Source organism: Chiroxiphia lanceolata, chromosome 12 (assembly GCF_009829145.1).
Source record: "Chiroxiphia lanceolata isolate bChiLan1 chromosome 12, bChiLan1.pri, whole genome shotgun sequence".
NCBI lineage: Eukaryota > Metazoa > Chordata > Aves > Passeriformes > Pipridae > Chiroxiphia > Chiroxiphia lanceolata.
Genome location: NC_045648.1, coordinates 2694829 through 2718840, shown reverse-complemented (window position 1 = coordinate 2718840; position 24012 = coordinate 2694829). Strand labels below are relative to the sequence as shown.

The window sequence follows — 24012 nt, the reverse complement described above, 5'->3', positions numbered from 1 at the left end:
CAGAGCTCAGGCTACAGTTCTCCACAAATCTGGCTGACAAGCAGGTCATTCCATGAGATTATCACTCAATAATTTAACAGACAAATTATTGTGGAAGCTCACAAAGAGCTCTCTAGGCAATCAACGCTCAAATTCTGGGCTGAGTGTGATGTAGCAGCAAGAAGACAATTCAGGGTATGGAAGTGATATCCCACGTGTAATTTGCTCTTTCTGTTGAAGCCAACTTTGAGCATCATTTACATATTTTAACACTTTTCTCCTTTTGTTGACAAACTCTGCTGGGTAAGCTGTGCTGTAAACGGTGCCCTGTAATTGGGCTGTAAAGCATTGTCTTAACTCTATCCACAATGTTAATTACATCCTGTGTATAATTGATTTTCACACCACTGTCTAGGAAGGAAACATAGGTGGGTTACTTAGAAGTAGTTGCAGGGGGTGGAGGACGAACTTTTTAAAACAATAACCAAAGAAATCTTCTGGTACAGAGTCAGCCTGAGCAGGTGCCAGCTTGCTTTGCTGAGACTGTGGCACAGACATCCCAATCCTTACACAAACTCTCCCAAACACGGGAGTGCATGTTTATTCCAATGAAGCAATATCAGAAATAGGATTTCCTCCCAGTCTGTGCACCCACATAAAGAACACAAGTGCAGTGGAAATTGCTCTGCCCTATCTGGAGAAGGGAGTTTAAATCAACCCTTGATCTTTGACTCCTTTTACAGCCAAAAATGCAATCCCTCCATCAGGCTGTAGATCTTAGTGACTGTGCTGAGCTCTGCAGCTCCTAACTCATTCAAGGGGCTGAGTGCTGCATGGCCACAGCAAAGACTCCAAGCAGACTGCTGGTGCCTGGATCCAGGTCCTCAGTGACCAGGAATGCCACAGCCCCGCTGACAACCGAGCTTCTGAGCCCACCTGACCGTCACCAGAAGAACAAGCCCACAAAAAGGGGCTGCAAAAAGGAGAAAGGGAGATGGGGAACATAAATGGAAAACCCACATCAGAATATATAAGTCAATAATTCAAACACCCACCATCACAGCATCATAAACCAGAGCTTGTAACAGAAGCTTCTGCCCTGTGCTGGAGGGGAGCTTGAGTGACCCATTCACAGCAGAGAGGGGCTCCTTGGTGATGGTGTCCCCATATCTGGCAATGCTGTTTGTCCAGGGCTGGGTGGCCGATTTGTTCCATGAAGACTGCAGGAGAAAAGTGGGAGGAGAAAAAATCCAATTATCACAGACACAGATTCTTAGCCTCATACAAGAGACGTGAGAAGCAGCTCGAAAGAGGAAAGTGCAGGTTGGGAAAATACGATAAATGTGGAGGACACTTGTGATGGCATCAAAATGAAAATGCTCTGCAGTGGACTCACACAGTCGCTGCCTTAGAAGTGGCTTTATTGCTGGTACGTGGGCTGATGCAGAGCATGGGGATAAAAGATGCCAGATGGTTGTAAAAGGGTCTTTCCACTGACTTAAATTGCAAGACCAACAGGTATATCATGGCACAGACATCATTTAGAGGTCCCCTGAAATCAGCTCCCTGCAGATTTACAAACAGCCCAGAGCAGAACGAGCCCACTGAGAAATAGAGCAGAGCTGGGAAGGGACAGGGATGGGGAAATGTGGAGCTGAACGATCACAGCATTTGCTTTGGCACCAGCAAGAAGGACCCTCACCTGTGGGCACTGGCCTGTGTGCTCCAGTAAGAGCTGGAGACAATGGTACTCTGCACAGCATTCCTTCTCCAAGCCAGGGCTTGGGTGAACACTCTGACATTACCCATCAACACAGAGGCACAAAACTGGGGGCCTTATTTCATTTAATTTTTATTTTTTTTTGCAACAGACCACCAAGCAATTCTTAGCTCAGCTTTAAGTCCCCTGGGCAACCAGTGTTACCTTGTTTGTAGATCTAATTAAATTATATGGGCTGAACGCAATTTGTTCTGGGTTCTCTCAGCTTCCCCTTGCAATAAACTGTTGAATGCACACCTCTGTGTATGGGAAATGTGTGTCTTTAAGAGCTGAAGTTATTTAACAGCTCAGACTATTAGTTGACAGGCAGAACAGTATTTTCTTTCCAGTTTTTGATTTTATTGGGCTGTCCTGCATGTACCTGAGTTCAGCCTTGCTACTACACATACATATACACACACACACACACTCAGATTTAGGGACCACACAGGCCTATTATCTCTGGCCTTGTTCCACAGATGTTACACATTGCCTAGGTAGAAGAGAGGTTGATGCAGGGATGAAGAGGAGAAAATCCTGCCCTGACAACGGCGAGTGTGCACATGCACATGGAATATTGGTGGTGTGAGCACGATGGCTGTGCAGGGGGAAGATGTACAGCACGTCTCTTCAAACCCACTGACCACCTATCGCTCACTGTCAGCAGGAGAAGCCCAGGTTCCTGCTCTGCACATGTGGCTGCTCCTTAGGCCAAATCTGTCCCAACAACCGCCAATGTAGCGTGAGTCCAGCCGAGACAGCGAGGAGATTTCTGACATCAGCCTGACCTTGGGTGAGTCATTTGACCTCCTTGTGCCTCGGTCCATCTGGCTGGAAATTAGGTAGAAATACACGACCAGATGTTGTGTGTGAGCCAGGCATTCCTAAGTCAGCTATTTAGCAAGAAGCAAATGCTACTTTGTGCTGTCGGGGCTGGCCAGAGGACACTGAAGTGCTCCTGCGTGAGCCCTCTGTCCACCCTCACCCAGGCACCCAAGGGGCTCAACACCTTGGGGGAGGCAGAGCTGTGTTACATCCCAGCACCACTCCCAAGTCACAGCAGCTTTGCTGCTGCCTCTGGATGTAATTTTTAGCAGACAAGTAGTGAAAGGCCTCATTGATATGCCAGCACCCTGCAGAACAGTGACGTCCAAGCCCAGCGCAGTGGCTATCAAGCATTTGCTAATTTAGACGTGGATGCTTGAGGCAGTGTCTTTGCCATTTCTCTCTCTGCAATCCTCAACAATATATTCTGAGCCAAAAGCATTCCCTAATTGCTCCCTTTCTAAGTGGACAATCATTAAACTATGCTTTAATAGCAAGAAATCAACCAAGCGATCACAGAGAGCTCGCAATAAGGAATATCTCCACATGCGAGTGCTCAAGGAGCGTGTTCAATTTGCTTCTGCTGCCATCTGAAAGGCTTTCTGCAGCTCCATCCCTGACTGATGGCTTCTGTGCCTCTTCCAAGGAACATACGTTACTGAGCAAATACTGCCTGGAGATTTCAGCACCAAACCTACACAAATCTGCACACATGCACCAAATGTGTGTCCTGTTAGAGATGCCTGCATGCATATTTGCCATCAGAGAGATCTGAGCATCGTGCACAGACACACACACAGAGCAAACTCGAAAACCTTCTTGCAGGCATCTTGTGAATACCAAAAAACGTGGAAAGAAACAGGCAGCTCTACTGCAATCCCCCATGGACCATCTGTTAGCGGAAATGTCAATCTGCCATGTTTACATAGGTTTTGATGACTCTGGGAACAGCCTGTTCAGCTCTGGCTGAAATTGGCTGCAACGAAGAACAAACTTGTTTTGTACCAGTTTGCAACTTTCAACAAACAGAAAAAACCATCAGCCACACAACATGGCCTGTGTCCCACATGTTGTTCGAGCACATTATGTTTGAGAGGGGGAAAAAAAAGGCAAAAACCAAATCCCTCTTGGGGCTTAGGCTCTAAGGTTGGGCAGCGGCAATTAACTGTAGGTCTGTTTTCATCACAGACCTGAACAAATCTTGAGTGCCTGAAAGCTTTGCTGCTTTTTTAAGTAGCATTTTTTGGTGTAATAAATGATACTGATTTCTTTACTTGAGGGAGGCTAGTGAGTGGCTGATGGAAGGAAATGTTCTCTTGGTTTTTACAGCAGAGTAACGAAGGCAAAGAGCAAGGAGTGTCAGTCTAACACTAATTTAACGAGGGACAAATCCCTTTGTCAGTTCACTGCAAACACAAGAATGAAAACTAATAAAAACATCTTCCAATAAAAGGCATTCCCATTACAGCTAAATCCTTATCAAAGCAAACAAGCCTTCTCATTTTAGCCTTTTTATAGAAACTCTGGCTGGTAAAAACGTGCCTAGATCGTGTTACCTTCTCAGTGACAAGTCATGATTTCATGCAAATATATGAGCTGAGAATGAACACGTAGGAAAAGTTCAACTTGAAACCTCCCCTGTTTTATGCGGATGGTTATTTAAAGGAGCTTGAAGTCCTGTGCAAAACAAGGCTGGGGGCATTTCAGATGTGCTCAGCTTTTGAGAGTGTCATAGCAGAGGGAAAGGATTGCTGAACAGCCAGTGGGAGCGGGAAAGCTCCGTGTCACGCAAACATACCAACATCCCTGCCCACAGCTGGGATGCAACAGAACACAGACCTCTTCCCTAGCAGACAGAGTCTCTGCTCGCTGTCACCAGGATCACAGCTCTCATCTGAGACTTCTCAGAAAACACTGGGACTTCTTTTCCATGCACAAAAATTTCAACACGAAAATGACAAACAACCCGGGTAGATCCAAGTTCCCTGATGTGTTACAGCTTTTGCTCTCCGAGTCTCAGGGATGCTTCATGGGAAACACAGTCCTACGGGAAGGAGGCCCTCAGGGAAGGAGCAGGGCAGCAAGCAAGGAAGGTTCCAGCTCCCAAGAAGCACAACAGCAAACACTTCCAAGCCAAAACACTTGGGTTTGGCTTCACTCAATGAAAAGCTGAAGTCTTCCACGGAAAGCAGATGCTTTTTAACATTCTCCCCCACCCCCTAAATTGCTTGGCCCACAAGCAGCAGTGACAGAGCTGCCTGGAGCAGAGCCATTTTATCATCCTCAGTCCATCTGTCAGGGGAGACAGAGCTGCATCCCCACAGCCTGTGCTCCATGGTGTCAGTTCTAACGGGGATACCTGGGGCATCAGGGAGGGGTCACTTGCAAGGGGAAGACAGTAAGAGAGGAAAATCACTTGTCAGTGTCTTTACAAATCCTTCCCTGTGACCACTGGGAAACACACAGAAAGGAAGGAAAATGGGCCATTAAATGGCTGTGTTCTCCTGCCCAATGGAGCTGCCAGCATCCAGAGGGGCCCTGTGCTGACAGCTTGGCTGCAGTAGCACCTTCTTGTCCTGCAGGCAGGGACATGGGGAGCCAGGAGACTCCTCTGGGACTGTCCCACCTTCCACTTGCACCGTCCTGCACCCCCAGCATTACATGTAAGAGCTCAAGAGGAATCCGGCTGTAAGTTTGAAGGGTGATCTTGAAAACAACCAAGGGGACATCTCAAAACCCTTTCCTGAAATTCTTTGCAGAAGTCTCTTCCAATCTCAGTGTTTTTAAAGACTTTCTGCCCTTTGGCCTCACACCTGCAAAGTGACATTTGCTCCCTTCTGACTCCTTATGGCATGGGGACAGTCCCCTCTTTGTGTCTGTACACCTCCTAACATGGAGCCTCCAACCTCCACTGGAACCTCGGGCTGCCACAAAAATAAAACCAAGAAAGAATAATCCATGGAATGCCAAGTAAAAGCCAGGATGTGAGCAGCCTGCAGACACAGAGCAGCAATCACTGCCACCACCAATGGCAAGTGCCATCCAGACAACACAAACCAGGTTTTGGGAGGGTGTAACCTGAGGACAGGGAGACAAGGAGGCAACTGGAGGTCACAGCCACACAAACCTGCCCAGCAATGGCAGCAGCACTGCACCAAGAGACCGGCCCTGCCAACATCCTGAGCTCTGTGGTGACACGATACACTGTTATTTAAGGGATTCTTCTGACATTTCTCACTTCCTCTCTTTTTTGTCTAAGACTGCCAGTCATACTATCCAACCTAGAGCACCCTGGGGAGCTTCCCCTTGCCAGGCTGGACCAGGAATTTCCTTCCACAAGGATTTCTCTTTTCTGTGGCTCTCTCATATTCCTTGCCATGGATTTTCACAGCCCCAACCACACACAGCATGAGAAAAGAAAAGAGAAGGCAACAAAGGCAGCTGGTCACTGCAGGGTGCAAAGCTCCCACAACACTCTGTTCCAGGCAGGGTCCCTGGGGGTTTCCAAACTCAATGGCTGCTGGAGGGAGCTATTTGCAGCACACAAAGACAACCCAAGGAACCCACATCCACTCCAGGGACTCGACTAGAGGCACTTTGTGTACAAGCAGGGAGATGCACACACTCTCAGCTGCTCAGACCTGATTTACATTGTTGTGGGCACCAGGCAGGTGTGCACTGCTCCAGCCATGAGAGGAGAACTGCCCAACTCCTTGACCACCCAGCCAGGGAACATCACAGCCCCCTCCAGACATAGGGCTCTTGGCAACTGCAGCATAAATGTGTTTCCGAGTCTTTTCACCCTTGATTATACTCTGTACATTATACAGAGTACAGACAGGATGCAGCCTGCTCAGGTGACACTTCCAGCAGGAGCCGGGCAGTGGAGGGAGTGGGGTCTCCTGTGTGGGAGCACATCTCCCTCCAGTGCCCACTCCCAGCAACAACAGCCTGTTGCTCCCGGCCACCACACCACCTGCCAGGTCACCCTCCCTGCTCAGCATTGGTGACAACCCTGCTCTCCAGGTGGCTGCCTGCAGCTGCTTCCCAGTGACCCTTGCTTGCCTATCCACATCCATAAAAAAAAAAATCCTCAGTGAATTTAACTCACAGTAGCCTTTTCCCATCCAATTATGAAGGAACAGACCCTACAGCCAGAACTGTCCCTCTCCCCAAAGCTCTGGTGTCTAGCTATAACTCGTTGCTGGTCACTGGCAGCCTCTGAGGGCCCCAGCTCTCAGGCTGAGCCCTGAGCAGCCAGGCCTTGGCACTGCCCTCTCCAGCCCCTGCTCTGCACACATTCACATCTCGGTTTAAACCCTTGCAGACAGGATTGCTGCTTTGGAAGAGAGATCTGGATATGCTGCCCCCAGAAAGGCCTCACAAAGAAGGGAACTTCCCCCCACCCTGACCTGTTCTCAAGGGTAAGTCCCCATCCCTGAAAACATTTGTTCCTTATTTAACAGAAAGAGCTGTAGGAAATTCCTCACACTCTTCGGCTTGGATCCAGACAGGCAGCTACATTCCACCACAATCCCTGGATGTGGCTTGGCTGCAAACAAACAGCCTAAACAGTCTCTCCTTCAGCTGAGCGCTGATCTGACACGGCAGGCAGGGATGGCCACAGGCAAGGCTTCAGCTCCCAGGGATACTGAAGATGTCTTCTAGCCCAGCAGAAGACTATGAGGTTCCAAAAGATCACACCTGCACTGCCTCTCACAGCCAGGACAGGGCTTGTGGTCAGCCAGGTACCTGAACTCACCTTCCCTCCGGTGACCCATGAGCGCATCGCTGATGCAAACCTGAAATCCCACGTGCTCACAACACATTTGTTTTACTGAACCTCCTAATTACTTTACATGCTCTCCCAGGGCTACAAAGAGAGACATAAACAGATTAACTAAATTAGGCCAATTAAAGGTTCCCTAATGGAATGAAATGTTTCAGGCAAGCTTGAAAGACAAAATGGGCAGGGAGGAATGAAAGACAATGCAATGTCAGGCAAACCAAGCAGGGCCGGAAAAAACTACTTAAAAAATAAGGTTCACAAAAAACCCACAGTTTCACCTCTTGTTTATCTTCTAGGGCATTCCAGTGGATACACTCTTCATGGACAGAGCTCTTTTTACTCCAAGCAAAAGGCTGAGTGTCTGCTCTAGCCATCACATTTCCTCACACCATCCACATGGCACAGCAAAAGGAAAAGTGCAGCTTTCTGCAGCACCAAGTTTGGCAGCAGCTTCTTGGGATGAGGGATCACTGTCTCAGGAAGTAAAAAGCAGTAGTAGATGGCACAGGGATCCCAAATTAGATCTGACAGCCAAGGCTGAGTCAGTCAGTTTTACAAAGAGGGTGCCCAGCACCAGCTCTGCCAGCACTGCAGAGCCAAGACAGGATCCAACCCTGGCTTCCCAGCACCACACACCAAACAAAGGCTCTTGCAGAGGGGGGGAGCCCAGTGGCCATGTGCATATGTGTCCTTACCTTCCTCTTCCCATGGAGAATGTCCTCGGGGAGGCTCGTGTGGATGAGGCTGTGCACCTCTGTCAGCTCTGTGATGTCCCCCAGGGGCACGGGTGCATCCTCTGGGAGTGGGGACATGAGGGACTCAAGCTCATGTGAGTCCAGGGTGGCACTGGGAGCAGCCATCCCCTGCCTGTTCCGGTGGTAGTACGTGTGGTTGCCAGCAGCCTGGGAATCCAGGCCTGGCAGGGCCTCCCTGAGGGAAAACAAGCAAGAGTTGACATCTCAGCTGGTCCTTGTGGAAGCCCACGGCCCAAACCCTGCCCTGCCCCTCTAGAGGAAGGGGATCCTCTGTCCACATCCCACTGTAACAGCTTTCACTGTAGATGCATCTCCACCACCTTTGCTAATCCCAAAGCTCAGACAAATCCCAGTGAGGGATGCAAAGCTCTCCTTGTAGATCCTAAGGCCATCAGACACCATGAGTCCCAGCACTGGAGCAGGACACTCACTAACCCTGGCCCATGGGGAGCTGCGTCAGTCCTGTCACCTCTGCTTTACAGGTAAGAGATGGAACAGGACAGGAAAGTTCAGTGGCCACATTAGGACAAGACTCCAGAAGCTGCCTGTCCCTAGTCCTGAGATCTGCTGTAAGCTCAGAGCTCTTCTCAACAACTGAGCTGTTTTCTGCTCAGTTTGGTCTTTCCAAATGCTTGTGGCTGGATTCAGACCCCTGGGATAGCAGGGGGCTTTGGGCTGCATCCAATCCTCCTTAAACCAGCCTGTCACTCACTGGGAAGTCTTTCATTATTTTCCCAGCTGGAAGTTAACAAACCATTTCCAAACATCCTTAGAGCTGTCCAACCTCAGAAGCAAAATACTGCCCACACTAACAGACACAGGTAATAATCCGGTTCTTCCATTTTCTTGGGGCTTTTTCTTTCTCTGAAAAAAACCTCCTAATAGTCCAAGAATACAAATTGAAGAGAAACTACTGAGAAAATAAAGCAGTGAAAAGATTATACTAAATATGCTCCTTATCCAACGAGCACTCCCAAGATTCAATCTGTGCATTAACTGTGTCCTACACTGCATCCCAGGCAGCACAGCTGGACAGGGGATGCAGCTCCCAGTGTATTTGTCTCCTTCCACAGCAGCCTCCTTTCCCTGCTGCCCAGGTGAGGCAACACCCACCTGTGCTTGCTGTTTCGGAAGCTGGCACACATGCAGAAGAGGATGCAGAGCAGCCCCAGGCAGACCCCCACGATGATCCCCGTGACAGAGTGAATATCCAGGACATCTAGGAGGGGAAGGAAGGATGGATACACTATTTCGGCTGCTAGTAGGAAGAAGGTACAAAGTCTCTCATGTTCAAAGAAGCACCAGCTGTACTACACCCAACAGGCCATGCCTTTAAAAGTCCCTTCCAACCTGAACTATTCCATGGTTCTATGATTCTATACACATAGAGGAGGAAGATTCCCTGGCAGGGATAATTTAGAGCAGTTTAAGGCAATCTGGCATCTGTGCACATTAATTAATCTCACACTACAGAAAGGTTGCACGTGCCCTTCCAGAGGAACTGGGATGGGGAAGAGGGATGAAGTTTGGCTGTGGAATGGGTTCTGGAGCTGCTGTGATCCTCTGCTCCTGCCTACACAGAATTATATCTCACATCCTACACAGTGACATCAGGCAATGGCTTGGCAATCAGAAATGTCACTGCTGACAAATCATGGCCTTCAGCAACACAGCTCTCACTTCCTGCCCCAGGACAAGGGGGGAACTCATACCAGACAACTTCTCCCGGAGGGTGTGCACATCCTTAACGTTGGAATAGGGACCAGATCCCACGACTGTCTTTGCTCCCATCTTGAAAAAGTATCTCGTATCACTTTCCAGGCCATGCACTTCAGTGCTGAAGATATTTCCTAACCAAAAGCAAGTCAAAAGAAATTTAAAATGTGCAGTTTCAAGAGCATTCAGGGGCTGCAGCAAAGCAGCAATGAAATTCTGCTTGGACCCTCAGAAGTGAGGGATTTTGTGACATGAGCTCCAAGAGGCATTTCATACACCTCTTCAGTATTAATGAACTTGCTGCTTACAGAGCTGATGATACAGACTGCACATGGTGCTGCTGGCACACGTTTTTCTAGGAATTACTGGCTGCCAGCCTGTATCTGCGGGATGTTTCCTGGGTGACAATGGCTGTTTCAGCCCTAGACATGTTTGATTTCATGTCTCTCAGTAGTTTTGTCCCTGGACTCTCTGATGTGACCAGGAGCAAGGCCCAGCAGGCGCTCCAGGAAAGCTGGCACCAGGAGCTCTTCAATATTTGGTGAGGCAAAAATCAGGGCAGCAGGACTGAGCGACCAGCGCTCCAGAGGCAGGGAAGGAGGCAGGAGGAGGAGTGGTGGGGTACTACAATGCCTGGAGGAGGCTCACCTTCTCGTGTCAGCAAGGTCCACATGTCATCTGGCTGCGTGTTGTTGGCGTTGTACAGGATGAGATACTCCACAATGATGCCGTTGGGCTCCACAGGCGGGCACCAGTGCACCTGCACAGCGTAGGGGTTGAGAGGGTGCAGCCGCAGGTCAGACGGAGGAGTGGAGGGGCCTGGCAGAGACAAGACCCATCCTGAGCAGCAGGAAGAGGGGGAGAGCGTTCGCCCCCAGGGACATCGGAGCTCAGAGGGGGTCTGAGACCACATCCCTCAGGGTACATCAGGAGGGAACTGACGGAGGTTCAGGGAAAAGCAGGATAAGTCAGGGGTCAGTTCCCATCACTACTCACGGTCGGGAAGGGTGAAGCGCTCCACCACGCTGCCGAAGGGGCCGTCGATGCCGACGCCGTTGGACTGCACAGCAAACTCATACCTGGTGTAGGGCTTCAGCCCACTGATGAGAATGTCTTCGTCAGAGCTGGGGAGAGAGGACACAGCACAAGGTCATGAACACCTGATGGTTCCCCCATGTCACCTTGACACCTTACCAGGATCACTTTAAGAGGTTATCCTAATTCTTACAGTATTTGGTTTTTCACCTAAAACTTTGTCTCCTGCAGCCATGTGAGTACAAGAACACTCAGCTCACAGGTGCAGAGCAAAGCAGTTCCCAGCTTCCAGACCCATTTCTGATGTACTTGCATGGAAAAGCCTGAAAATAGCCTGGTTAGAGGCTGAAAATCTGCACAGGAATCCAGATGAAAAATACATTCCCAAATTATTGTAACTGCTTCAACTCTAGCAATTTATAACCCAAACTTGTGAGGATCATCTCACAAATCATGAATGCTTTGAGACTAGCCATAATTGCACCCAGCCATGTCGTTAATAGAGGAACAAGTGTGTAAGGTCCAAACAGAGCAAAAAAGATGCAGAGACCAGTAAATGATTCCTTGGTATTCAAGTCAAAGACAAGCCCCACTGCGACATCTCAGCAGTTCTGAACGTTATCTGTGACCACGGCAGAAGTTCCAGCACCCAGGATTTTGCTAAGTACTGGAAATTCCATGCAGGTTGCTCCTGCCTTGTGTTCATTGCTGACATGAGCAATCCAAGGCAGATGAGCCCTTGGCATCCCTCTTTACCTGGTGTAGTACGTCACGAGAGAGGCGTTCTTCAGGCCCCAGGGGCTGAAGCGCACGGTGTAGTTGACAATTTTGACTGTTGTGAAGTCAGGCTTCTTCCACCTGAGCCATATGGAAGTCGAGCTGTTGGACTCTGCATAGACTTGGACTGGAGGCAGAGGAGGACCCTTCTGCAAAGGGGGATCTGTGGTGCAAAACAAAAAGAAAAGAGATGTGGAGATGTACGTGACAGTAATTTCCCCACCACACATCCCAAAACTCTCCTCCCTCCCCTTTGGTTGGGGGTAGTACAAACCTTACACGCAGCATAAGAACAACTCTAATGAGAAGGGGGATATTTTGCTCCTTTCTCTCCTTCCCAATTCCTCCAATGCATTTTGCAATGACTGTCGGTGCACGTTGCCTTATATTGGGACCTTCCCCATTTTGATATTGTCCTTCTTGAAGCTCATCTTCTGTAGCTTTCCCCCTACCCTTCCTTTGAAGCCACGTGCTAAGCAGAGGAGAAAGAGGACAAAGAGGATTGCTCACCTACTGCTGTCGCCGGTGCCTTCTCTGTTTTGCCCTTCCAAACAGCTGCATAACCATCCTCGTGCTTGTTGAATGCCACCAGCTTCACCTCGTAGAGTTTCCCAGGAGCTGGAAAAAAATCAATCAGGGTTTGTCTGGGGTTATTTTTGTCACCAACCCTCCCCAGTTAGACATGTTTTCTTTGATCAGACCAGCTTTTCTCACCATCCAAGGAAGTAGCCTGAACATAATAAATATGTTTTTATTAACTAATACCTAAATAAATATCACCTAATACCTAAATTACAGCAGGGAGTCCCCCTTCCACTTACAGGCTTCCCACATACAAACACTGTCTCACAGCTGGTGCACGTATCAGCACAGCTGCTCTCTAGTTCTCCCCTCACTTTTTACAGAAATTATCAGCAGGAAATGGACTTGCCCCAGCCCCCAAGGGTTAACCAGTGTCCTGGTTTGTAGCACATCATCTCAAGCTCTCCTGATCTTTCTCCCTTGCAAACTGCTAAAGAAACCTGCACAGTGACTCCTCTCTCCCCCATGGAAGAGACTGCACTGCACTGCTTATTCTTGAGGAGTGAGGATGTTCTCTCCTCTCCCAAATGCACCTCCCATTTCCATGGTTCTTTCTGATTTACTCACTGCTGTGAGGATCTTCCTTCCAGCGAGTCCTCACATGCCCTGTTAAGCCACTGGCAGCTTTTGTTGCATTGTGACTATTTTGACTCCACTGCAGTTTCTTGATTTGCAATTAGAAAAGCAACAGTGCACAGAAAACCCACACCAGAAACCCGAGGGGCCTCATTACACACTCCTCCCATCAGAGAGCCTTGAACTGTGGGGAATCTCACACTTGGACCCAAACTGAGCTGATGGACAGGGTGCTCTGTGTCCCAGCAGTGAGGTCCAAAATTCACTTCTTTTTTCTCCAGCCTTTCATCAGTTGAAATACTCTTCTGCTGCAACATCTGAGGGTTTTTTAATGGAGATATTTAATCAAGGAAACAATTTGGGAGATACAAAATTCTCAAAGAAGACACTCCCTGCAGCAGCCACTCCTTCAGGAGCCCAGCCAGAGCAGTCCACACCGCCTTTGGTTGCCTTGGCTGCAGTGCATTGATGAAGTTTGTTAATTTGGGACATGCCTCTTCATTCCCTGCCCTCATAGATCACTGCTCTCTTTGCCAGACAACGTAAGCAGAATAAAACCTTTCCTATTGATGCCAATTTTATTATTACTGCCCTGATTATGCTCCCAGAGGCTGATGGTACCAATTACCAAAGGCTTTCTCTGCTCCACAACACACGTTCGCGCTCAGAATATAAAAACAGTTCAGCCACATTTTTCTCCCCTAAAGAATCCCAAAAGCAAACAGAGTTTTGTCTGCCTCCAAGACAGCCTGATCTGCATTTCCACACTCTCCAGCCACAGAAAAAACGTTTCAAACCCACACAAGGGGGATGAGACCAAAGGGCACTCAACTTCCAAAGGGCTGGAACAAAGAGCCCCACAGCCCGTCTCTCACCAGCACAGACACTCCTCCTCCTGCCCCAGCCTTTGGCTGGGCTTTGCTAGGACACGAGCTCTTTGTGGATGATGTGATCCAAAGGATGAGGAAGAGCTCACAGATGTGATGCAGCTGTGGGCAGCTCCTGTTGGGGAATGAAGTGAAGGAAAGGACAAGTCCTCCATCTCCATCCCTGGATGGACACAGCAGCCACTTACACATGAAGCCAGGGGAGCTCAGCTACAAGATGGAGCACCTCACATCCTGAAAATAGGGGTATTTTGGATTTCTCTGTCAGAGGCTTGGCTTCAATTTTTATACACAGGCCCAGATGTTCAAGCTCTTAGAACAGACAGACATAAAGCTCTATCAAGCTGTCAAGAAGCTAGTAGGCAGCATGAAAACAGATGTATTTCACTGCATTCCATCATACATTAAATATAAGCAGAATAATCTAGTCCAGATCATTTCAAATCACTAATCTGAATGACTGCATAATATATCCAATATGCTAAATATGTTGCTTCACTCAGCGTTTCAAGGTGCTCATATTGGCCAGGTGCCAGCCCTACTTCTCTAACTTCCAGACTCCCAGAGGAATGCAGTCTTCCTTCATGGGAATGTGGAAGACAGGATCAGATCCTTACCGTTTATTTTTCGAATAAATTATGGCCCTGGTAGTTGTACACCAGTACAGAGAGTAAGATGGAAATCAGTAAGAATTCCTCAGGGAAAAGCCCTGAGGTGATTCAGGACAGCTTCCTTTTGATTTTGTGGGCTCATGAAATTGCTGGATTTCTTATGTGCCCTCAAATAGCTGCCCATCTCTCACCAGGACTTCAGCACACACAAGGTATGACATTAGTGATACCACTCTAAGGAGACACCATTTGCTCCAAAGATTAGCATGAGATGGTAGTAACAGTAACTGTGCTCCAGAAGCTCTGGCCAAAGCTGTTTCTGCACCCCCATCCACCTCTGCCTGGGGTGTGCCTCGAAGGGAGCTCTCACCCCACAAAGTGCTTCCTTTCTTGCTCTGCTGTGCTCCTGGAAAAAAAAAACCCAAGGACAATCAGGAGCTATGCAGGAGCAAGGAGTGGGACAGGAGTTTTGTCCTTCAGGCTACACCTCAAACCAAGACAAGGGGCAGAGTGCTGCCTTCAGTCAGGGGACATGTAGGCACTGTGCTGGACCTTGCCTGCACTGACATGGTATGTGACCACGTCTGAGCCACAGCCTGGTTTTCCCAGTACCCAGCCTGGGATTTCCTGACACCATTGCTAACACTGGAACAGGCTTCCTAGAGAGGTGGTCGATGCCCCAAGCCTGTCAGTGTTTAAAAGGCATTTAGACAGAATCTGCTTTAACTTTTGGTCGGCAGTCAAGCAGTTAGACTTGATGATTGTTGTAGGTACTCCCAAGACACAGTGCTGGGCATTTTCTTTGTTTTTACAGGGGAATCACAGGAGAGGTTTCCAGTGCTGTGCTTCCCTGGCAGACATCCATGAGCTGGGAAACCCCCCCAGCTGATTCTCCATCAGCCCACATGCAGATCACATTAGGGCTGCCAACCTTTCCTGAGACCACTACCAGCTCTGCCTACAAGACACAGACCTAAGTACCAGCACAGCGTAGCTCTGCACCGTAAAACTAAACCCTTCTAAATCCCAACCACTCTTCCTTGTTTCATATCCAGACCCCCTGCCTTCTTCAGCACAACCAGATTCCTGACCCTTCCTTTATTGGACGCGTGCAGGAGCACATCATTCAACAGCACAAGGGGAGAAAAGGGAACATCCATGGCGGGGAGAAACCCGAGACTCCGTTCCTGACACAGCAACAGCCGACACACAACCACCAGGTCATAAGGAAACCATTAGGGCTTGACGGATGCCCAAATTTAAGGAAGTAATTACAGGAGAACAAGCAGCCCTCTCAGCATCACCGTGCCAGAGCATTTGGAACCAATTCAGCCCACTCCGAGCCCCTCCGCTGACTGCCTTGCCAGCGGTTAGAGCAGCGCGTGATGATGTTCACATGTGGTTCCCCCAGTGCAATAATTACAGACCAAAGTTCTTCAGAGAAGCTCATCACTGTTAACACCCTCTCAGCAGCAAGATGGCTGTGGCAGAGCTGGGAACCCACTTAGTGATGGCACAACCAGCCCTTCCAGGTGCTGCAGCCTGGCCTTCCCACCGCGCATAATAAATATGCCACAAGTGTAAGATGAACCAGCACACGACACGTGCACCCTGCAGGCTTGGCTCACTGGGCAGAAACAGGGATGAAGCATGAAGTGGGGGACAGAACAACTCCACTTTCATCTTCCATGACTCTCCCCTCTCTCTTTCCATCCTGTATCAACGGGCAAATCAATTAATTAATACAATCAGATGTTAGGGACATAACTCCTTATGGGAAACACTGAGAGCAGTGAGCCAGGCAGGCAGATCTGACTGCCCTGCAGATGTTCTCCAGCCATGGACACTCACTCTTCCATCCCTTTTCCCTTATGAGGGAGGTGCAGGAGAATACTGGCCCAAAATTAGCATGCTGTGAATTATCCCATCTCTGCATTGTGATACAGAGAGATTTCAAACAGGATGCAATTATGGAGCTCCTTAGAAACACACAGGGAAGGAGAGATCATTGTCCTGACTGGAGATTTCAATCTTGGCACTCTTTACAGTGACACATTAAAAACACTAATTGATTAAGAACCACTTATTAGCATATACTAAGTATATTGGTTACCCTTGATTAAAAATACAAGCCCTGCTACACTGGCATCAGAAATTTCCGTGGCTTAAACTCTGCTCAGAATAAGCCCCAAGAGCCCCACTCCAGAAAGGATTTGGAGCGCTCTTAAAACAGCCCACATGGCCCTGGCCCTCTGTATCTCCAGCCAAGCAAACAACTGAGCCTCCTGGGAGCACCCTGGGATGCTGCAAAGTGCAAGAGACAGGCCCTGGGTTTCCACACCAACTGCTAGGAAGATGGAACCAGCTAACCTAGTCGAGTCAGCTCGTACTGCTTCACTTTCTTCTTGAGTTTTATGGGTCCTACGTCCCAGCTCTCATCTTCAGCACCATCCAAGGGGCTCTCGTTGCTGGACTCCTCTGGGCCCACTTCTCGGTAGTAGAGCTTGTAGCCAGATATCTGGGCATGGTTGGCTGGGGGCTGCCACGTTATCAGGAGAGACTCCATCTTCGCTCGGACTTTTAATTCCGTTGGGGCAAAGGGAACTGAGAAAAAGAACAGGATAAAAATGTTCAGCCACTTGTCTCCATTTCCCCGCTCCACTGAATCCTCCCTGTCCTCCGTAGCGAGGGAGGGATGTGAAGAAAGGCTGTGCTGAGTGGGATGTCTCCACTGCCTGGCAGTGGAGAGTGGGACAGTTACATTCCCAGATGGGTGATACAACCATGTCACAAAGCCACTATGGGGATTTCTCAATGTATTCTGAGATATTTCTGTCTTTAACCACTGCTGGAGTCTGGTGTGGGCTCAGCTCTGCCTGGCAGAATTGTCTATTCCCTCTCAAATGTCATAACATTGGGGTCTGGGGTTTTGTTTCTTTCTTTCTTTTTTAAGAATTTTCCCAGCTGCACATGGAGGGAGGAAAGACTCACTGCCCAGGCAAGCAGGGAGAGGTACAGGGGCTGCTGAGCAGCGAGATAAAGGTGAGCACTTTGCTCTAACCAAAACCAATGGTTGTAATTCCCAAAGCAAAGCAAGAATCTCTGACAATGGCTGAAGTTCCCCACACCCTGCCCCAAATCCCAGGCATTCCCAGGCTCCTACCATGTGTCTGGTTGTCTCTGTCAGGAGTCCGGTGCTGGGTCCACTCGGAGGGGGCCCCGTATCCCACACTGGTGCTGGCTGCGATCCGGACTTTGTACACTTTGTTGGGATGGAGCGAGTAGAGAGTGATCTGGGTCTCATTTCCACCCACTTCGATGGAGGTGACCTGATCTGCTGGAACCAAGGGGACACCACTGAAAACAGGGATTTCCCAGCCAAAGGGAAGTACAGCTGAGCAGCCACAAGCCTCGCTGCCCCACGTGGTCTGAACGCCCTGGGCTGGCTTGGCTTCGCCCACTGCAATCTCACACCACCGAGAAAAACCAGAACTGAAGGCTGGGCAGAGTTGATATCCTGACTGACAACTCCCTTCATCACATTCCAAACTGCAGGTTGCCTTCAGCACACGGAGCCTGCCCGGAGGGAGCTGTCAGAAACCCTGCTGCTGACGTGACGGCAGAACATGAGCACAGCTGATGGGAGCTGATGGTATGTTCCAGTGCTTCTCACTGCTGTATTTAAATCCTCACCTTAATTTGAACCAGAACTGTCCAGCAGCCCTGCTTTCTGCAAAATTCACACCTTCACCCAAGCCAGACAAAGGTTTTATCACTCCCTCTTCAGCCCACCCAAGTTCATAAGGGGGATAACAGGAAATTTAAGCTGAGAATGGCCTGGGATTTTCACTGTAACAACTAACTGGTCTTGCTGAAGATTCATGTTGCCTGTTTGGAGAATGCAGAGGTCTTAATTTCAGCTTCCCCTGGCATTAACTCAGCCGGGAGCGCTGTCTCTGCTATATAACAGAGTATTGCTGAGTGTGATCCCTGGATTGCAAGTGTTTCCAAGGTTTTACAACGCCACAGAGCCATGTGCAGGCTCAAGGCAAAGAACAAGAGCCAGGAATCACAGCACAAACTACTAACCCAGTTCAAATACATGGGAACACGTCCAGCACCTCACACTCCCCATCCTTCTCTCAGGAAGAATCATGACCCTGGGAAGTGAGAAGCTGCAGAGCTTTGGCGGTTATAAGAGCAAATACCCAGAAGGATTTGCAAAGTAAGCACACATGGAATTGGAACAGCCACATCCAGTGTAGGTAAATGTTACCATCCCTGCTGAATGCTGCTTAGAGTACCTGACAGTGTAAATAAAACTGGAAAACACCCAGCAATAGAGCAACACAGCCTGGACAGGATTACTTGTGGTTTTGGTTTTTTTCCACAGGGATCACTTTGATTAGACTCCATTTTAAAGAAAGTGAAAGCATTTACCCCTTGTCCCCAAGCAGCATAAAGCTCTTCCCCCAAAACACACAGTTCAGATGGCAGTGAAAGGTTGCCTATGCAGACATTCCTGGAGCAGCACAAACATGGGTCAGGCCATTCCCCTGGGGACACAGCTCCTCCACAGTCACAGGAAAAGGCACCTTGAAGTCATGTGAAGTAGCACAGGGCATTGCCATGACCAGCAGGGCCAGGCTACAAGAGAGCTGCTCTGCCTTGGGTAAGAGGGGTCCCCCCATTTCCAGCCCTGCACCTCTTCCCCTCCCCATGACACACTGTTAACACCCCTGGAGCAGAGGACTTAACCCCCCAGATGGTGCTCCCCTCACCTTCCTTGAGGGTGCAGTAGTCGATCTTGTACTTGGTTATCTTGCCGTTGCTCAGCTCTGGAGGAGGGGGCAGCCACGTCACACGGATGTCACCAGGAGTCATGCTGGACAGGGACAGCTGAGGGGCAGCACTGGGAACTGGGTGGAATCAACCACGAGAAGTCAGCAAAGAGCAGAGCAAGACCTCAACACATCTCTGCCAGGTCTCTGAGTTGGCTGGAGGCCACTACCTGATCTTGGCCACTGGTGACACAGTGTCTGTCCCAGGGGAACCAATACCCCTCAAAGCATCTGAGGGGTGTCTGGGGAGGGGAGATGGTGGGCTGCTCCACTTCCAGGCTGAGCAGAGCCTGCCCAGCCACACTGCTCCCAGGGATCCATGTCCCCTGCAGACTGGGCAGGCTGGCACACACCAGCTATCAGCTTGTGCTGTATGTGGAGCACAAAGGAGACACTAAAGGAAATGGCTCACAGATCCAGATTGCAGCCTGGGAATCCTCATTCCCTCAAGAACAACAGCTCTGGCTGCAGCAGCTTTCATGCTTTCAACTCAGCCTTTCAGGCTTCAGACACACACACACACGGGACCACGCAGGTCACTGTTGGGAGCATTAAAAGCACATAAAGCACATGAGGTCTGCCAAAACCATCACTGTTTGCCTCTGTCCTGCAGCCTGTGGAAAGCTGTGCATGTCCTCCCGTTGGGCAGCTGTCCTCCTGGCACTCTGCCTCTACTGCTCACAAAATGCTATGTGATAAATGGCAAAATCAACACAAACTACTGGCTCTTAAGGGATCTGACCTCAAGGCTGCTCCCACCCCTACAAATTGCAATAGATGTTTCTTCTGAGTTGAAATCAAGTCTGGCCCAGAGTCAAGCCTGGAGCAATATCATATGAGCTGGGTGAAAGCCTTGAGGAGCTGACTGCAGTTCCCAAAGGATTCTCATGAGCCCCACTGTCAGCCAGGTCATTTTCATGCCCTTAATCACCCAAGTGACGATCAGACCAAGGTGCAGGTTTGGGTTTCTAGGAGCCGCTACTGCCAGGAATACTTTTTAGGCACCAGTGCCCATCTAACTCAACGCACCGTCCTCCAGGGTCTGGACAATGATGGAAGAGGATGTCCGGCTGGCTCCGAGCTGGGAATATGCGACCACGTAGAAGACATAGTTGGTATTGGGTTCCAGGTCCTTGACTTGCAGCTCGGTGGTGTCATTATTGACAGCAAACTGGTATTCCACGTTATCTGTTCCTAGAGCCAAGGAAACACTGATCAGCAGGTCAGTGAACTGCCAAGACACTCTTAAAAAAAAAATCATTTAACTCACAAGGTCCACAGTGTAAATACACTTTAAAAATCAATGCATTCTCCAATGCCCCCAGCACCTGCACAAGCCCCACCTCTTATATGAGTCCTTTGAGCAGAAACATCCAATGCCTCAATGTTAACACCTCTATTTTGACTCGAGCTCCATGCTGAGGTAGCTGCAGATACCAGCTTAATTTCCAGAGGAGCTCTGGCAGCAGTTCAGCAAGAGTATTGGCTTGCTGGCTCTTTGGGAAGACAGACACCCAGAGACCCAAGTACCTCACTTTAGATTCTGAGTGTGAACAATTTAGTGATTGCCCTTGTACACAATGTAGTTGGTTAATATCTCCATTAGCAATCACAGTCTTTGCATATAAAATCATTGTGTATAAAATCAGAAGTGCCTGGTCCCATAAGAATCCAGACAACTCAGCTATGTGGACACGCTACTGCCATTCAACAAGTCAGAAGATGTTGGCTAATCCGCAGGCACTGCCACAGGCCGGTGCTGACTCCAAGAGAAAACTCCTTTACCTGCAATGAAAAGAGCTAAACCAACTGGAATTGCTGGGAAGGAAAGTCAACCTGTGCCTTGTGCCTTTAATGAGGTCACAGGCAGTGACACCCACCCACAGCCCGCTGGTAGTGCAAGGAGAAGCCGATGATCTGCTCGCTGTTGTGCTCCGGGCGCTCCCAGGACACGAGCACTGTGGTGCTGGAGAGGGACACGGCCGACACCTTCTTGGGAGCGCTGGGCAAACCCTCCCGCACGATCACCGAGAGCTTGGCCGTGGCACAGGCCGTGCCCAGGCTGTTCTCAGCCACACACTGGTAGTAGCCGGCGTCCTCCAGGCCGATCTGGTTGATGACCAGGCTCCCGCTGCTCTGCACCTTCACGCGCCCGTTGGACAGGATGGGCTCCCCGTTCTTCAGCCAGTGGATGGTGGGGGCTGGCTCCCCCTCCGCCTTGCACACAAACCTGGCCGTGCTGGCTCGGGTGCGGGAGATGGTTTCAGGAGCCTGGGAGATGCTGGGAGTAGCTGGGAGGGGAGAGGGCAAATTAATGGGGGAAGGAGGAGGAAAAGATAGCAGAGCAAATCCCTTCTCCTCCCCACTCGGTGCTATGTTTTATTCAGCAGCAGCTTTGCTTACAAGATAGGATTTGCCAGGCAGACTCTAGAGGCTTAATTTAGACTCTGTCCAAAAGGAAAAATAAATTCTGTATCAATCATGTGCTGCGTTCCCTGATCCTAGGCTGTTCTCCCTGTTGGCTTCCACGATACTGAAAGTTAATTGCTGATAGAGATTTCCATGGGAGAACCCTGGAGAACAAGAATAAGGCATAAAACGGTTCAGTAAATAGCAGGAACTAAACCCCAAGTTAAAGAGGTGACACTCCCACTGAGAGCTACCCCAATCCAGGGCCTCCCGGCTCTAACCTGGCTCCCATCTTACCCAGCACAGGCCACAAACGCAGCTCCTTGGGGACCTCCTGGATTTTGGTTCACACAATCCACAGCTACCCGGTCAGCATTTCTACCTGGAGTGTTTCCCTGCTCTCTACTCACCAAGGACCCGGAGCTCGGCGGCGGCGGTAACGAACTGCCTGGTTTGGGGTTTGTTGGCCCGGCAGACGTACACCCCAGAGTGATGGGGCTGGCTGGAGGGAATGAGGAGATTGGTCCTGCCCAGCACAATCACATCTGTGGACACGGGCTTTCCATCTGCAGGAAGAAATGTGCACAAATGTGGGAGGGAGCCCCAGGCTGCCCTTTATGAGCGCTTGTAAACGACACCAGGATCGGATCTGGGGAGTGGAGAGACCTCCAGATCCCAAACTCCATCCCAGAGGAGGGTTCCCACTGGGACACGCCTCAGTGCTTGACTGACAGCTCAAGCCAACACTGGCACAAGGTTTAGTTTAGCCTGTAATAACTGAAGAAGTTCTGTTTTGGATCAAAATAGTCTCTGATGCCTTGGGTGTGCCTGCAATGAGAGCCCTCAGGAACAGCACATTCAAGGGAAGGCCATGCTAACACATGTTTTGGAAAAGCTGCTGGATCTGCCTGCTGACCCCCATCACAAACACACACACCTCCCCTCACTCGTTAATGCAATGTCAGCAAGAGTGCTGAGTCACTGACAGCTCAGGGGTTCCTCCCTCCTCTGCATCCTGGATGTGAACCCAAATTTACTGAGCTTCCTGATTCATTCCTTGTCCCCAGCTTGGCTGTGAGATATCAGGAAGGCATCTGGTTCTCCTTGGGGCTCCAGTGTTTGTGTCAGAGACGTGTTGTGAGCTGCCCTCTCCCCATTCTCCTGGCCAGGTGCTCAGCACTGCTGAGTAGGGAAGGAGGACAGGGTGGCTCCGTATCCCTGCCTGTAAGTGGCCCTTCTACAACTTCAGCTAGCCCTGGGCTTCTCAGCATCATGGACAGTGCAGAGGCTGGTGCTGGGCACTGCATATTCTCAGCATTTTGATCTGGTCTGACAAACACAAGGACGTGGTGTTGGTACCTCTGAATGATGCGGGAGAAAAAGCCCAGAGCTGGGGACAAGCTGAGGAAAGGCCTGGATGGGAGGGCTGGCACAAGTCAGCAGCCTGGGAAAACCTGCCAATTTGTGCAGTACCTGTGCACCACTAGACCTTTTTCTTCTCCACCTGCAGCAGCACAACCTCAGCACTGCCTGTCCTTACCTCTCACAGCTTCAGCTGAGCCTGGATCTCACACAGAAGAAAACTCCCCACCTCCACTGCGAGCAGCTGCACCAGCTTAGCACCATCAGCAGGGAATGTGGCTGAGAGCAGACCCTCTGCCCCCTCCCTCCATTTTGGGGGGCTTCACATGGCCTCACAGTTCAGTGGCTGCACACTCAGGAGGAGACAATCTGCACACCCCGCTTGCACTCGAGTGGTTGGAAAACCTGACTCCAGATGGTAGCAATTAGCTGACACCACCAAGGCTGGCAAGAGCCAAACTGGCAAGCTCGAGGTACATCCTTGGTGTTCCCTGCATGACTAATGGTCCAGTAACCCAGCCTGCTCCTTAATGAAGGCTTGGAAAGAAACGTGCTTGTGTGACACAGAACAACTAGCACTGTTAATCCATCTTTTTTAATTGAAGAGTCCACACCAGGAGGCAGATTGGGAGCAAGCAAACACTTGAAATAAAGCATGGAAAGAACTGGTGCACCGACCTTTCCCTACTTCCCACTTGTCTTCCCTCCTTCCAAAAAACTTTCACAATGATAATTAACTCTAATAATATCTACTCTGCTATGGGCATCAGAAGCTCTTAGTAAAGCAGTGAGTAAGTGATCAGCACAGGAAGGCTGAGCATTTGTAATTGTGAAGTGCACGGGATAAACCAGGAATATTTCTGCCAGAACATTTAATCCTTGCTGCTTTGATTTCCAAAGTCGTATCCTCTGAGATTTTTTTGCTCCTTTTTTGTGAGGAAGAGGAAATATTTTTATATGCTAAAATCACTACCCGTGGACAAATCTGGGCTGAAAACCAACCACAATTAACAGTTACAGGGGAGAGGAGTCTTCAATTGTGACCCGGATTTATGAAAATGACTGAGAGCCTTTTCTGGGAGAGAATCAACCTCTGAGCTGAGAACGTC

The 24012-nt window shown here is 49.6% G+C and overlaps 1 protein-coding gene across 1 annotated transcript in view; it reads right to left on the bottom strand.

Annotated features, from left to right (window-relative positions):
- IGDCC4 (immunoglobulin superfamily DCC subclass member 4) overlaps positions 1 to 24012 on the bottom strand; it is an 89251-nt gene that overhangs the window by 5538 nt on the left and 59701 nt on the right. The window contains exons 6-19 of the mRNA XM_032700162.1: positions 21952 to 22107; positions 21013 to 21423; positions 20162 to 20326; positions 19073 to 19210; positions 17455 to 17625; positions 16662 to 16895; positions 12146 to 12253; positions 11615 to 11798; positions 10820 to 10947; positions 10472 to 10642; positions 9820 to 9957; positions 9221 to 9326; positions 8048 to 8282; positions 1035 to 1199 (exon numbers count right to left, since the gene is read on the bottom strand). Coding sequence (XP_032556053.1) covers positions 1035 to 1199; positions 8048 to 8282; positions 9221 to 9326; positions 9820 to 9957; positions 10472 to 10642; positions 10820 to 10947; positions 11615 to 11798; positions 12146 to 12253; positions 16662 to 16895; positions 17455 to 17625; positions 19073 to 19210; positions 20162 to 20326; positions 21013 to 21423; positions 21952 to 22107 — 2510 coding nt within the window. The remainder of the gene's footprint in view (positions 1 to 1034; positions 1200 to 8047; positions 8283 to 9220; positions 9327 to 9819; positions 9958 to 10471; positions 10643 to 10819; positions 10948 to 11614; positions 11799 to 12145; positions 12254 to 16661; positions 16896 to 17454; positions 17626 to 19072; positions 19211 to 20161; positions 20327 to 21012; positions 21424 to 21951; positions 22108 to 24012) is intronic.